At 40.0% G+C, this 14,210-nt stretch overlaps 1 protein-coding gene across 4 annotated transcripts in view; it reads left to right on the top strand.

Moving 5' to 3' along the window:
* Nucleotides 1-14,210, top strand: part of plxnd1 (plexin D1) — a 92,114-nt gene that overhangs the window by 13,868 nt on the left and 64,036 nt on the right. For all 4 annotated transcript variants that reach the window (XM_055045994.1, XM_055045995.1, XM_055045998.1 and 1 more), the window contains exons 5-7: nt 7,021-7,150; nt 10,750-10,918; nt 11,110-11,218. In XM_055045994.1, coding sequence (XP_054901969.1) covers nt 7,021-7,150; nt 10,750-10,918; nt 11,110-11,218 — 408 coding nt within the window. The remainder of the gene's footprint in view (nt 1-7,020; nt 7,151-10,749; nt 10,919-11,109; nt 11,219-14,210) is intronic.

Consider the following 14,210-nt stretch of genomic DNA (forward strand, 5'->3'; position numbering starts at 1 on the left):
AAGGATGAAGTGTGGAAAGGTTCACTTCGTCTTTCTAGTTAAATGCGGAAGTTTAACTGCTGCTGTGATGCTGTGCTACAGAGTGATCTGACTTAGTAGCCCTCTAGAAGCAACTATCAAACTGATAGTTTGATGAAATCACTTTTCTGTTTTCTGCGTTAGTACTTGAGGCACAGTAAAAACCACTGACTCTTTTCCTGGTTTGGGATTTGTCACTCTCGGTTCGAAAGTGTCGCCTTGGCACTAGCAGAGTGTGTTTTGGGTTTGACAAACTGTCCTTGGATCACTATTGATTTGCTTTCCATTGAGCCTCAGACTTGGGAGTAACATTATTGTTTGGAGTGATCCCTTGGCTCTCGGGCAGTCTGAGGGTGGGAGTGCCTGACGAGGAGTGACTTGGCTGAAGTGGAGCTGTGAGCTGGTAGAAGTAGACAGTGATTAATGCGACTGATTCTGGATGGGCTTTCTGGACCCATGTCAGAATATGAGTGCCGCCGAGCTGTGTTTATTTGGATCTGTGTTCTGGCTAGTTGTCAGTGATTAAAGCAGATCAGTCCAGATAGTGAATTTAGTGACAAGCTGTGCTGTGGCTCTAGAGGTTCTAGGGCTGCTAGAGGTCGTTAAGAGCTGGAAGGGTTAAAACGAAGCGTGACTGTGTGTATGTGATCAGCCTGTCTCAACGTCTCATTGTCAGTGATGGTTTTTGATGTGAGAGATTTGAGTCTCATACAACACCATGAAAACACTTTGTCTGCACCTATGAAGACTTACTCATCTTGGGATACCATCCAGACGCTTGACAATGAACATGAAACTGTTGCTGTGAGCTACTTGTTGATTAATTTCACCAGAACATTGACATTTCCTTTCAAAGGTGTTTTGTTGTTCTTTATTGAACATTGGAAAAAATGCAAAGAGTATGCTGACTGTGGTGTCACTCGTGATGTCAAGACTTATGCTCTATGCAGACCATATGCACATTTAATGCAACACACAGACTTTAAAATAGTATCAGGACCTTTGCTATTAAAATCACAAGAAAAGATGAGAAGGGATTTGGTGAGAGGAGGTAGGGACTTGCCCAGAGCTTCAGTCAACTAAAACATTTCTCATTGTTATCTCCCTGTCTCCTCTCCCTATTTATCTATCTGTTGTTTTTATTCCGCTTTGTTTCTCACTTCACTGCACTTTTTACTCTAGCGACCCTCCCTTTCCTCTGCTTTCTATTTCTTTTTCATTTCTCGCCCTTCTATTCTCCAGTAGCTCTGAGAATTTTAGCCATCTATCTCTCTGCCTGCCACCCTGTCTCCCTAGTTCTCGTCTTCTCCTCCCCCTGTGCCCCTGTCCCCTTTCCTATCGCTCTACAAAGGAGCGTTGATTGTGATGATGGTAGTGGGAGGGAGCGAGCACACTGGTTCTTTTTACAAGGAAATGTCAAAGTGTGTAAGCCTGCATGCAAGTGTCAGCGTGAGTGTGTGTCTCTCTCTGGCTCTCAGAGGCCAGGGAGCTGATGTCATGAGTGTTTGTGTGTTTGATGCACTGTTTGGCCAGGCCTGCCGGCCGCTGGGCTGGCTTTGTGGTTTCAAGGCCTGGGGGATGTAGTGTGGGGGTGGATGATCTCCTTCATCACCTCACTGTCTGATACAACAGCAGACACTGGGCGCAGAGGAGGAAAAACCAAACTACTAGATTTCGCAATCTGTGAAGCCGCTACTGTCCCTTTGGGGGCCAGTTTGATTATATGCACGGCTCTGACGTCTCTCGGCACATCCGCAATGTGGAGGGAGCACGAAAACATGTCTGTTCGCTTGTGTGAGGTGGCATTGTTGTCAGAAAAAGAGAGCTAGTTTCTCTGGCAGAGATAAAATCCAGTCCTTGATCACTGCTTTCATGCCGGTGCTGGTTTAATCTGCCACATGTCACGAGAAAGCACTTAAATATCTTTATTTGAATCAAATTATGCATGACATGCCATCTTTGCTATTCACAAATTATCATGCTTATCTGCATGTTCTTATCTCTTGGTGTATGTGTGTTTATGTCTACGCTGGTTTGTGTTGGTGTGAGCACTTCAGAAGCTCATATGTTCTGCTGCTGTTTAACAGCTTCACCGGCTTCCCACCTCTTCAGACACTCTGGGGGGTGATGAGTTTTCACAGGTCATATTTTAGCTGAAAATGTTGACTCTGTTTATTTTAAAGGAGTTTAAAAAAAAAAAAAAGCTTTTAAAGTCTGGCAGAGCGTGGAGAGGGAGAGGACGCGTGTTTGCATGTCAGAACTGTATTTTCATTGCCGTGCGTATTAGTGTTTCAAAAGAAAGTGAAGGGCTTTGAATTAATTTCTTCACAGTGCAGTGTTTGAGAAAAATGCTGTTTGAATCAGCAGGCAAGGTGTGAATGCATTTTAGGAAAGAAAAAAAAAACCCGCTATGAGTGAGTTTGTTGTTTTCCTCTCCTAACAGTAGGACAGCTATTAGTAGAGTACTTCACAAATCTGACCTTTATGGAAGGCTGGCTTAGAGAAAGATATTGTTTAAATAATGCTGTAAGATTTGTAGTTTGTATACCGCAAACTACAAGAAAATGGTGGAAGAAAGTGGTCTCGTCAGATGAATCGAACAATGAACTTCTTGGCCTTCTTGCACCGTGAAGCATAGTGGTGTTGGCGTCACACCACTATGCTTCCCTGTCTGTAGTTACATGGAAGCTGGTTAGATTTGGTGGGTAAGATGACTGTTGTTGTTTCGAGGAGTTGTTTTGAACGTCTTTTAAAGTCGGGCGGAGTTTGTGTCAATTCATTGCTGTCTGCAATTTGTGCTTCAGGGGAAAGTGAAATAATTTGAATGAATTCTTCCACAGTTCAGCGTTAAAGCAAACTGCTGTTTCAATTAGCAAGGTGTGAGTAGATTTTACGAATGAATTCAAGATAATGAAATGAGAGAGTTTCTTTTCTTTTTCCTTTCTGTTTGTTGGTGCTTCCTTCCTTTTGAGATGCAAAATAAAATTTCCTGGATGCCTACTTCAGTTTCGTCCAATTACGATGTATTCAGCACTTAAAAGATAAAATCTAGACTTTACTGCATGAACTAAATATATTCTTCTGGGCTGAAAGCAAGGAACGCTGTCACAGTGGTTAGCACTGTCACAGTGAGAAAACTGACGGTTGGCCTAGGGACTTTTTGTGTGGAGTTTGCATGTTTCGCCTGAGCCTTTGTGGGTTTTTTATGGCTTCTTTCCACTTCCAAAAACAGGCACATTCAATTTATTGCTGATTCTAAATTAGCAGTAGGTGTAAGTAGGAACAAGCATGGTAGTCTGCCTCTCTGTTTGATTTGAACTGAATGTACCCAACCCCTGGAAGGCACTGCGATTTAAAGCCTCTCTCTCTAGACTGGAAGGAGGAAAATAACCATACTTTCACAGCTTTTTCCCCCCGTACTTAGCTACCATATATCTTATATATCACATTTGTAGGATTCCTACAGAGGACCAGTCAGCAAGAGTTCACATTTCTTGATCAACTGGCAGACAAGTGTGAGTGGGCATTTTTCAGAAAGGGGATATTAAAGACACAGGTGGTAAAGGTTTTTTTCATGGAAGATGATCTCGTAAACAGCATCTAAGGATACTTTAAAAAAAAAAAAAAGAATACATTTGGATCTATGCGCTTTGGTTTCTTACACCAAATTTCAAAATGTCTAAGTTTTACAAGATCAGTGATGGTATTCAGCATAGCTTGGTTTTTAGGAGGGGTCATTAGAGCTGCAGTTGCCTTTCTATTGTCTTGAGCCATTCTGACCATGACCTCTGACATCACAGAGCCATATTTTTTTTGCCGCAACTGCCTCTCACTGGATATTTTGGTTTTCTTTCTCCATTCTCTGCAAACCAAAGAGATGATTCTGCATGAAAGTCTCACTGTAAATCAGCATTTTCAGAAATACTACGATCAGCCAATATGGTGCTAACAAATATTCCAGAATCAAAACACTTTCATTCCCTTTCTGGTGCTTGATTGGAACTAGATCAAATCGCCTTCATCATATCCAGCGACCTAAATACTTTGAGTTACATACTGACATATGGAAGAAATATATCTTGTAAGAGTAAAACTTTTATTTAGTCAAGATAGGGACCAAGTTAATCTTGGGATAGCTCAAGAAAATTCTCTTCTCTTCACTTCTCTTTTCTTTTCTTTTCTTTTTTTTTCTTTTCTTCTCTTCTTTTCACTTTTCTTTTCTTCTCTTCTCTTCACTTCTCTTCTTGTTAGTTGTCCTCCATTAAAAAATATATGCCGTTTTGACTGTTTGGCCAGGAAGACTGCCATGGCATCATAACAGCATCCTGACCATGGTGAGAGTGGGCTGCTGCATCCACTATTGACTTTATAGTAATCTATCCTATAAGCAGGCATGTGGCTCAAGATAAGAGAAAATACTATGCTTTTCATAAAACTGCATAATATGCAGCATCTAATTTAACATCAATTAGTTTGCACAATATCCTGATTTTAAAGGACAGGTCGGACACAATATTTGGTTAAGGATAATGTTTGTATTGCCATGCATTCTCATATGACGCATTAGTAATAACTTTCGACAGACGGCCTCTGATGCCTATACTGGGGTTTGTTAGGTGGTAAAAGCATCATGATGTGGGTAAATGAAATGAGTTAAAAGTAATTTCAACAAATACAATCATTATAATATACTAAAATTATATTGCAATTTCTTGTATTCCTGTGTTTGTTCAGCTAAGCCTTGAATAAGCATGAACGCTGTGCTTTGGCACAGCTCACATAAACATGATTTCATTAAAGTTGATGTAAAAGTGTCACCATTAAGATAATACAACTGATTTATTGCAAAAGTCCAAGACTGTGCCAATCAGTTTTGGAGTTATCAAAATATTTTTTGTCCTCTCACTGACGTCTGCCCTCTTAAACTTAGTCATTGTCTAAACAGTTTTACTAAATTCAAAAGCAAGTGGTAATCACCATCCTGTGTTCATTGTGAGAGTGAACAAAATCCCCTTTAGTTGGACCGTTGAGAATGTGTTCAGAGTTTATGAGTTTGTTTGTGTCTGGGTTTCGTTTCCTTTTTTTCACATTGTTTCCAGAGCCATCATTTTTTATTTTTAGCTCAGTAGCTGACCTCACAAACCCTCCAGGTCCCTAAGTGCCAGTGGGACTGAGATTTTGGATGTCTACTTTCCTCGAACACAAATCCTCACACTTACAGGCACATGTCCACACACTTTACTTTAAAACAACCACTAAAGTGTGAAAGGAAAGTGGGTTGCGCCAAGCTCATAATGGGACATGTAAGGAGGACACTAAATGGGCCCCTCTTTTGATTCTTCTGTAGCTCTGACTGAAAGGTCACTTTGTCCTTTCAGTCAGAGCTACAGATGAACTGAACTCTGTGCCAACATTGAAGTTCATTAGTGAAACACAAGTCAAAGCGTGAGGCCATGTTGCTTGTCGAATGGCCTTTCACAATCTTTCCTGTACCAGGAATTCATTATTTTACAAATGAGAGGCTTTAAAGGTGTCCTTGAAACAAACAGATTCATGGAGGCACTGTTGCTTTATGCAGATTAAGTCCCAGTCTGGTAGTTTTTGTTATTCTGATATCTGCGACTGGTTCCTGATCTTGGCGCCTGCCGGATGGGTTACCATAGCAATGCGTGTGACCTAGAGTCAAGTGGTCTCCTGTGCCGAGCCAGGCAAACTGACAGCCGAGGTCTGAATGTGACATTAGGAGACCAGAGCACCTCATAAATCTGCGGGAAGCAGACCGTGAAACCCAACGGTGAGACTTTGACAAGTTCTGGAATGAAATGGAAACTGAAAAGTTCGTGCTTTCCTCGCAAAAGATGAAATGTTGACCTTAAAGCTCTGCGTTCACACATGCACAGCTCTCAATTACAAGATACAGCGATGACAAGCAGTTATTATATGTGATCATAGCGTCAAATTGGACTGAGAGTTTTCTAAGCAAGGTGGAGTTTAAAGCCTATGTGGCCATGTTGTCTCAGTGCTTTGCAGAATTAATCAAACTCCTTAAACTTTTTCACAGTTTGTGATGCTAAAACCGGAGAGTGTAGTTATTTAACTGATAGACAAACCTAAAATAACTGGTACTATGACAACATTAGTGAACAAATAGCATCATGAAGACCAAGGAACTTTGCAGACGGGTCATAGAGAAGGTGTGAAGATGTTTAAAGCCAGGTTTAAGATTGCAAAGGATTATCACAAGCTTCAGATACCTCGTAGAGATTAGTCCTTAGGGCCCCCTGTCCTGAGGTTTAGAATCTATGTGTTATGGAAAACTAATACTGCAAGTTGCCTTGAACCCAACATTTGAATAGTAACAATTGTTACTGGTGTCAGCATCATGCTGTGGAGGCAGAGGAGCTGGTTGGAGTTGAAAGAAGGTTAAGTCATGCTGATTCCTAAGAGACAACATGCTAAAGACTGCAAGACTTTAGTATGGGGTTGTGGACTTCTTTCCATCAAGACAACAACTCGACTGATACAACCTATATTTCAATAAAATCATATTCAGGATTTGGCAGAATGCATTACAGTTGTTCAGTAAAAACTTGATCAAAATCCAAATGAATGAAAATCATTTGGTCACAGGTCTCAGTGTAACTGAGAACGAGTTATCTCACAAAGAGGAAGAGATACAAGTTTCAGTCTCCAGATGTGCCAATCTTATAGAGACCCCAGAGAAAAACCACAGATCTACAAATATTCAGTCAGTCTTGAAGAAAACAAATGCAAAACTGGAGAATACCAAACATATTTTTCCTAAAACTTTGTAACGGTGCTGCAGAATGTATTGGACTGTATCAGAAAGAAATCCTATTATGATAACATTGAAGTTTGTGTTTGCACTGTGACAAAATGTGATTAAAGTTCAGTAAGTGGGAAAACCTTTGCAATTCATAGTGAGATGTGATGTGATAAAACAATATGCATGCAAATCATATTTTGTCACTTTCTATCTAGGTGCACCATCCAGAACGAGTGTGCCCGAGGGTCGGTGCCTCGCTCCTGGATCACGCTGGGTGAAGGCCCAAAGCAGTGTCCCTCCATCACCCTGACCCCCCCAGAGATCAGCATCTCTTCAGAAATCGAGGTACTGTTATCTCTCTCTCCCCCCTGCTATTGCCATCTCCTTGCCATAAGCTGCGAGGAATGGCAGTAATGGGGTCACAGTATTTAAAGCAGATTTTTCCCACACACATTTATAATCTGACACCACCTCTGTCGTTGCCGGCCCTATTATTATAACTCGGCTGATACGATCCGACCACTGCTGTTTGATGCTGCAGCCCCCCCTTTTAATGCCACCTTCTCCTTTTCAGCAAAGTTGACATTCATCTGCTTGTTTAGCTTTCTGATTTACAGCAGTACTGCCTTTGTTCACGGTCACCGCTCTGATAGCACCTCAGTCTAAATGCACTTTGCCGCACTGAATCACACGAGAGCTCTTTGTGCGGAAATAAGTGGCACACAGCTGCTAAACAAACAAGCCAAATGTGAATTAAAAGATCTGTTTTCCCTCTCAGGTCTTTCACTCACTGTGTGACTAAAGATGCAACCCTGAAAGAGAATTGCATGCAGTACTGAAATTTTGCACTTCCCTAACATTGTTTTGTTAGGGATTTATGGTGGTTTGGATTGTAAGTAATCTGACCCAAAATATATATATATATATTTTTTTACATAGTTTTTTTTTTTTTTTTTTGCATTTCAAGCTATCCTGATATGTCCATGAATCTGGACTGAGATGTCAGGTTTCTAGACAAAAGCTTTTTCCCCTCATGAAACCATTGAACCAGTGGTCTGAAACTGTAGTCATCAAGGACTGGTGTCCTATAACTTTTACATGTCTCTCAGCTTCAGCCCACCTGCCGCCAATATTTGCTAATTAGCAAGGGTCAGTAGAGCTTGACTTCATGCCATGGAGGCAGTTAGCGATTTGATTCAAGTGTGTAGGACAAGGGACACATCTAAAATTTGAAGGACACTGATTCTCAAAGACGACAGTTAAAGACCACTGCACTAAACCTCTGGTCGGATTAAACCAGGTATGATCGTTATTAAAAAAAGGTGTGTACATCATTGAAGAAAGTCACACCTACTGTAAAACATGGTGGCGGCAACCTCAGGGTTACTTTTCTTCAAATAGATCTGAAGTTTTTCCTGAAGTGGATGAAACTTCTATCAGAACCAGATTTAGTCTAAACGGCTATCTGCCTTATTCAGCTAGGACTTGAGACTGAATTAGGTAAAGACATGCAAATGAGGCACTGGGATAAAGTCTCACTATCGGTAGAAAAAGCAGCTGAAGACCATCTCTACAGAGATAGATCAAGATTAACTATCATCTCTATCAAAAAAGGAAAGTTTTATGCCTAATCTTAAAAGCAAACAGGGGGTCTGCCTCATAAACAAACACAGGCATCCGGTTCCACAGGAGAGAAGCCTGATAATTGAAAAAGACCCTGCCGTTTAAAAGCCAAGTGCTCTGTTGGGAACATAGAGTTACAGTAAGAAATTAATATAAACTCTAAACTCATCACTGGGCAAGAATGTCCTATATGTGGGAGTTTTAATGATGTTTTTTCAGGGTTTAATGGCTATACAGCAAACATGTTCAATAAGTTAATAAGATCTGGATGCACAAGATTGAATATAATATAAATTTTTCTCTAAATTACTCAGGGTCAAAACGTTGGTACCAGCTAATGTTGGTAAACAAACTGTAGCCCAACCACATTTGTTTGTTGTATTCACGAACAGGCCTCTGGCATAGTTTTGACTGGGTGTTTAACCACTCTTCTGGACTTTATGTAATTTAGTTGGTCTCTAAGGAAATACTATCCTTTTATAGTATTCAATATCAAACCCTATTGAAAATTCAATAGGGTTTCAATAGGGTTTCAATAGGGACAAAGTGTCTGCTTTGTCCGCTTTGGACACAAATTGTCGAAGTGCTGAAGTGAATGTTATTCTACCCACTTTGTTCAATGTAACCCCGGATCCCTCAGGATGATACAGCCACCAACATGCCTGACAGTAGGTATGATGTTCTTACTCTTCAAAGCCACATCTCGACTCCTCCAAACATTCTTCTTGTACTTACGACCCAGGTCTTATCATAAAACATTTTTGTCCAGGCTGATGCAAATGTTGTAAAGTTTCAATCTAGCACCAAAGCAGATTAAAGACCTGTTGTCATCGTATGAACCTTCTCAACCAATCAGGTCTTCTGGTTCTTATGGTCTACTCTACATCCCCAGAATCAGAACCAAACACGCAGCACACAGTTTTTATGCCCCACTATTTTGGAATACATTTCCAAAAAAGTGGAAAGATCCAGAGACACTAAGCCTGAAACACACCAAACCTACACCAAAAACCCATCTGTTTAGAGTTGATAAATAAGAAGAGAAACTTGATTAATATATTTGATGATTATTCTTGATGATTTTAATTCTTTATTTCTTGTTTCATAATTGGTTCTGCGTTATGTTTTTATGGTGTAAAGTACTTAAAACTTGCTGAAATGTGCACTAGAAATAAATTTGTCTTGGTTTGATTTGTTTTTGGGTCCTTGGTTGTTGCTTGGAAATTTTGTGGTCTGAGCAAAGTTTATGACTTTCCATCGTTTTCATGCATTTATTATAAATAATTACTTCAACAATGCAGATTTTTTTTATCATTTCCTTAATCTTAATGTGTGGGTGTTTGTTCTCTGGTGGCACTGCTGGGCTTCTTTAACAGTGCCAGTCTGATTTAATCATTCTTGGCAGGATAATATATCTGGGTTCAAAGATTCCCTGAGTGGTCTGACATGCAAACTGTTGTTTTCAATAATCCCTTCTCACCAGTGCATCATGTTACAGGGAGATAACAATGCCGTGATTAGATCACTGATCTCTGCCACTTGGAATATATTTGACCTTTAATTACGGAGCGTAATTTGATGGAAGGCAGAGACGACAGGTCATTAATTGCTTCATTAATTGTGAATATTTGCTTGTTGGGGAGGTCGGTCTTCAGTGGGCCGTAATTGCTTCACCAAATGGCTGATTCACCGGCAGGAAGCCCAGCTCAAGGTTGTCTCCGCAAACAGGAAGCAGGAGGCAGGAAGTCAGGGCCCGAGCAGGGGAAATGAACGATTCCAGCAAACAATGGGGCAGATTTTTGAGACATGTCAGCACAAGCTGCTGACCACCTCAGCTCCTACCTGCTGAGACGCTGATTTGTGTTCCTCCAGTCCAAGATCTTCTCTCTAAACTTCCACCCTCAACCTCAGCCTACCTGTTTTTTTTGCTTTTGTTTTTTTTTTTTTACCTCACATTGAATTCATTTAACTAAAATTCAGACATGTCAGCGAGGTGTTATGTTTCTCATTATACATCTGTCATAATTCATCACTTTCTGCAGATTTAGATGTGATTCTAGCACTCTGCCATCTGTTTCTCCATCACATGCTAGTTTTTCTCTTTTTCTGCCTGATCTCCTGAGCAATCTTGAAGGGGCGCCAGCATCCTCCGCCCTCTCTCATTGAGCGTGTGTGCACAAACTCAACCAGAACACACATTTGCGGGCACGGCAAATTAAAAATCTAATTAATTTTGATCAACATGAGCAGCTATTTATGTTTCTGCTCCTATATCTGTTTTTTATTTATTTATTTATTTGTTTTTTTTTCTTTCGCTGCAGGCTGTTGGCATCCTAATAAACGGCAGCATTCCCGATCTGATTGGCTCGAAGGTAGAGTGTGAATACAAGCCCGGGGTTTCCACCACTGCCACGGTCTACGGTCTCGCTCAGATCCAGACCTGCCCCCTCCTTTCACCAGAAAACTACCAACCAATACCCTCTGGCACAGGTGAGCCATCCATTTGTCAGGCACAGTCATTTATTTATTTATTTTTTTAGCATAGAACAAATGTAATTTCCGCTCTCATCTCTCATAATACAGAAAAGGGTCTGAGTCTGGTGCCATCTATTTTGCTTTATGAAAGCGATACAATCTCCAAATGTTGCAGAGCTTGACACATGCGGCCTTTGTTTCTGCAGATCACCTCACTGTTTCGGTGGCGATAAAGGTGAATGGCACGTCTGTTGTTTCTGGGAGCTTCATCATCTACGACTGCGAGAGGACCGGACAAATACACCCAAAGACCCCGTAAGTCAAACATTTCACCCCACGGTCTAAGAGTTTGTGATTCTTGGCAAATATTTGATGATTCTTTGTCACAGCTCTTCTTAATGCACTTCATTTTTTTCCTGTTGATAATTTTTCTTCTCTTTTGACATCTTTCTACTTTCTTCCTCAGATTCTGGTAGAAAAAGATCCCCCTTCTAGTTTTTAATTAAATGTATAATTAAGGTTTTCACATGAACAGCACATAGCGACGGCATGCTGTCAACGACGACACTAGTGGGTTTCACACTTCTCCATTTGAGACACTTTTACAAAAAGCTTCAACTACCTGATGTTCAATTTAACATCTTAAATTACTAGTTAGCAAGTTAAGAGAATTTCGGGTCTTGATATGTGAATTGATGATTTAAAGTCCTTTCAAGTTTTTGTTTGAATTCTGGCTGCTTATCTTTTATTTCCACTAGTTTTTTTTTTTTTTTAGAGGAATGAGTTCAGCTTGTTCTTCTTGTTAACTCACCTGGTACATTCATATAAAATTTAAATTGAATCTCTTGGCACTTAATTACCAGCAACTTGTTAGAAAGACATAATTTTTTTCTCCCATTTTCAGTTTAATCTTTGAAAAGTATTAAATACTAAAATAGCTTAAGATAAGGTAGTTGCTAAAGAGCATAAAACTTGTAATATTTGAGAATTTACGAATGAGACATCGCTCTGCACTTTAATTAGACCATCCTTCCTAGGTCATTATTGTAAATAAGAATTTGTTCTCAATAATTCATAATAATAATTAAAGGTGAACTAAAATACAGTAAAATAAAAATGTGAATGTTTTTTTAATCTAAAACATTTCATTTCAGCTGGTTGTACTACCTCAGCCTTAAGTCTCTTGTAAACTCAAACAGGTTTTCTTCTACAATTGTCTTATATATTTAACCTCTGCCAAAATGTGTAAAAAAAAAAAAAAGTTTGAAGTTCGAAGAACAGGCCCAGCACTACCTTAAGGAGATCATTCCTCGGAAACTGTTTGGTTTGAAGCTGTGGTTCTGATCTGTGTTTTCTGAAAGGACAGAAATCCAAATAAATATGTAAACCACATGGCAAGTCAACCTATTAAATTTAACTCTCACTTTGTTAGTAAATGCTTTGCGCTCTTTATTGGGTAGAACATTCATTTCCAATAGACTATTTATTCTCTCTGCCTGCGGCTTTTATTGAATTACTTGATCTGATTATATCCTCTCCACTTTCCCACGTTTTAACGACGAGGCTTATAATAAATCCCCCAAAACAATCCCTCCTAAAGGAGACTAAACACCAACAAACTGCTCTTGTAGCAGTCACCAGACAGAAAACCTGAACCAAAATATTGAGCGTTTCCCTCAGAGCCGTTTCAGATCTGCACACACAGCTGGACAATAAAGACAAAGCAAAGCCTCAATTCTGTGTTTGTTCTTCTTCTTCTATGTCCCTCGTCTCCTCATCAAATACTTTTTATTTAGGCCATGCTGGGTATTTAGGCCATGCTGGGTAAACACAGCCAACATGTCCTCTCCTAGGGCTTATTGTGTGTGTTTGGTTTGCTCAAGGTTTTCTCAGTGCGGGATCAAATGCGAGATTAATATTCTGTAAATGTTAAGCCAAAGGAAATTAGATATGTATGTTTGGTTGATCACACCAGTGTTTGTTTTCGTTAAAGACTTTGACTTGGATGTCCTTGTCACAGCAGCGGGGTTTTCCTCAAAGTGTGGAGGCATTCCAGCTGGCATCCTCCTGCATGTTGGAGGATCTTCTCTATCTGATCCTGAGAGCCTTATCCATGTGCATTGAGTGTGTTTGACAAACTCGCAGAGATCCAAAAAGAAGCGTTTTGGTGTCCCCCTCCCTTTGTTCACTTTTTGAAAGTGGTTTCGAGGTGTGAACACAGCGGCTGCAGGTGTACGTGTGTGAGACTGCACCCAATATGTGGCGGGGTCCAGGAGTGTGAAATTAGACGGCGGTTTGACGGAGGTGATAATGAGCAAAGTGCCGTTCGCACAGGAAGAGCATTACACAGAGAGGTGCAGAACTGCTGGGCTCTATCTGATCACATTCACTTCATGCTGTTTTTTTTTTTAAACAGTGGGTTTTGTTATACACTTAGGCCCAATGAAACCACATAAAAGAGCTCTTCTTTATGAAAAGCGCCATCACTCTGTTAATAGATAAATCAAAGTCTTGAAGGATGAGAAAGAAAAACCTCTTTTTATGAAGAAAGCATTTTCTTTGGTTTTAAAGCAGAGATCTTCCTCTGTTTTATGCTAACTGAGGCTATTATGTTTCATTTAAGTAATGTCGGGCATCAATGCTTTTACAACCAAAGGCATTTGACTTTTTATTCTGCACACTTTGAATGAAATTATAAAGCTTTATAAAGCTAATTTTGTTTCAGTAATAAAGTTAATCGACAACATGATTGTTTGCTAGCTGAGTGCCAACTCCTCTGGTATGAACAAAATTAATTTCAAATTCCACGTATAATGTCATTACTTGTGATCTTTAAACACAAATGTTGCTTTGATTCATTTGAAATAAATTAGAATTGCACAGAAAATACAGTCATTATCACTACTAACAGTGAAAATCGTGTATTATATATTGTTTTGCAAGTAGGTTGATATTTTTCCAGTCTTTATTTCTGTGAATTTTAATGATTATGGACTATATCTAATGAAATTCAGATTCACCCATTGTCTAGATCTTTGCAGGGGAGGCTTGTGCTTCTCTCCAGCAGCCATTGGGCAAGAGGCAGGGTGCATCTTGGACTGGTCGCCAGTGCATCACATAGCAACACAGTACAAGCAATCACTCACACGAAAAGACAATATAGAAACCAGTCAGCCTAATAGTTATGTTTTTGGACTGTGAAAGGAGGCTGTAGTACCTGGAGAGAACCCAAGGATGCACATATAAACTCCATGAAAGACCCCAGCAGGGACTGAAAACCACTACTTTCTTGCTGCAATGCCACAGT

The sequence above is a fragment of the Poeciliopsis prolifica genome, unplaced genomic scaffold, assembly GCF_027474105.1.
Source record: "Poeciliopsis prolifica strain line A6 unplaced genomic scaffold, Auburn_PproV2 SCAFFOLD023, whole genome shotgun sequence".
Classification (NCBI taxonomy): Eukaryota; Metazoa; Chordata; class Actinopteri; order Cyprinodontiformes; family Poeciliidae; genus Poeciliopsis; species Poeciliopsis prolifica.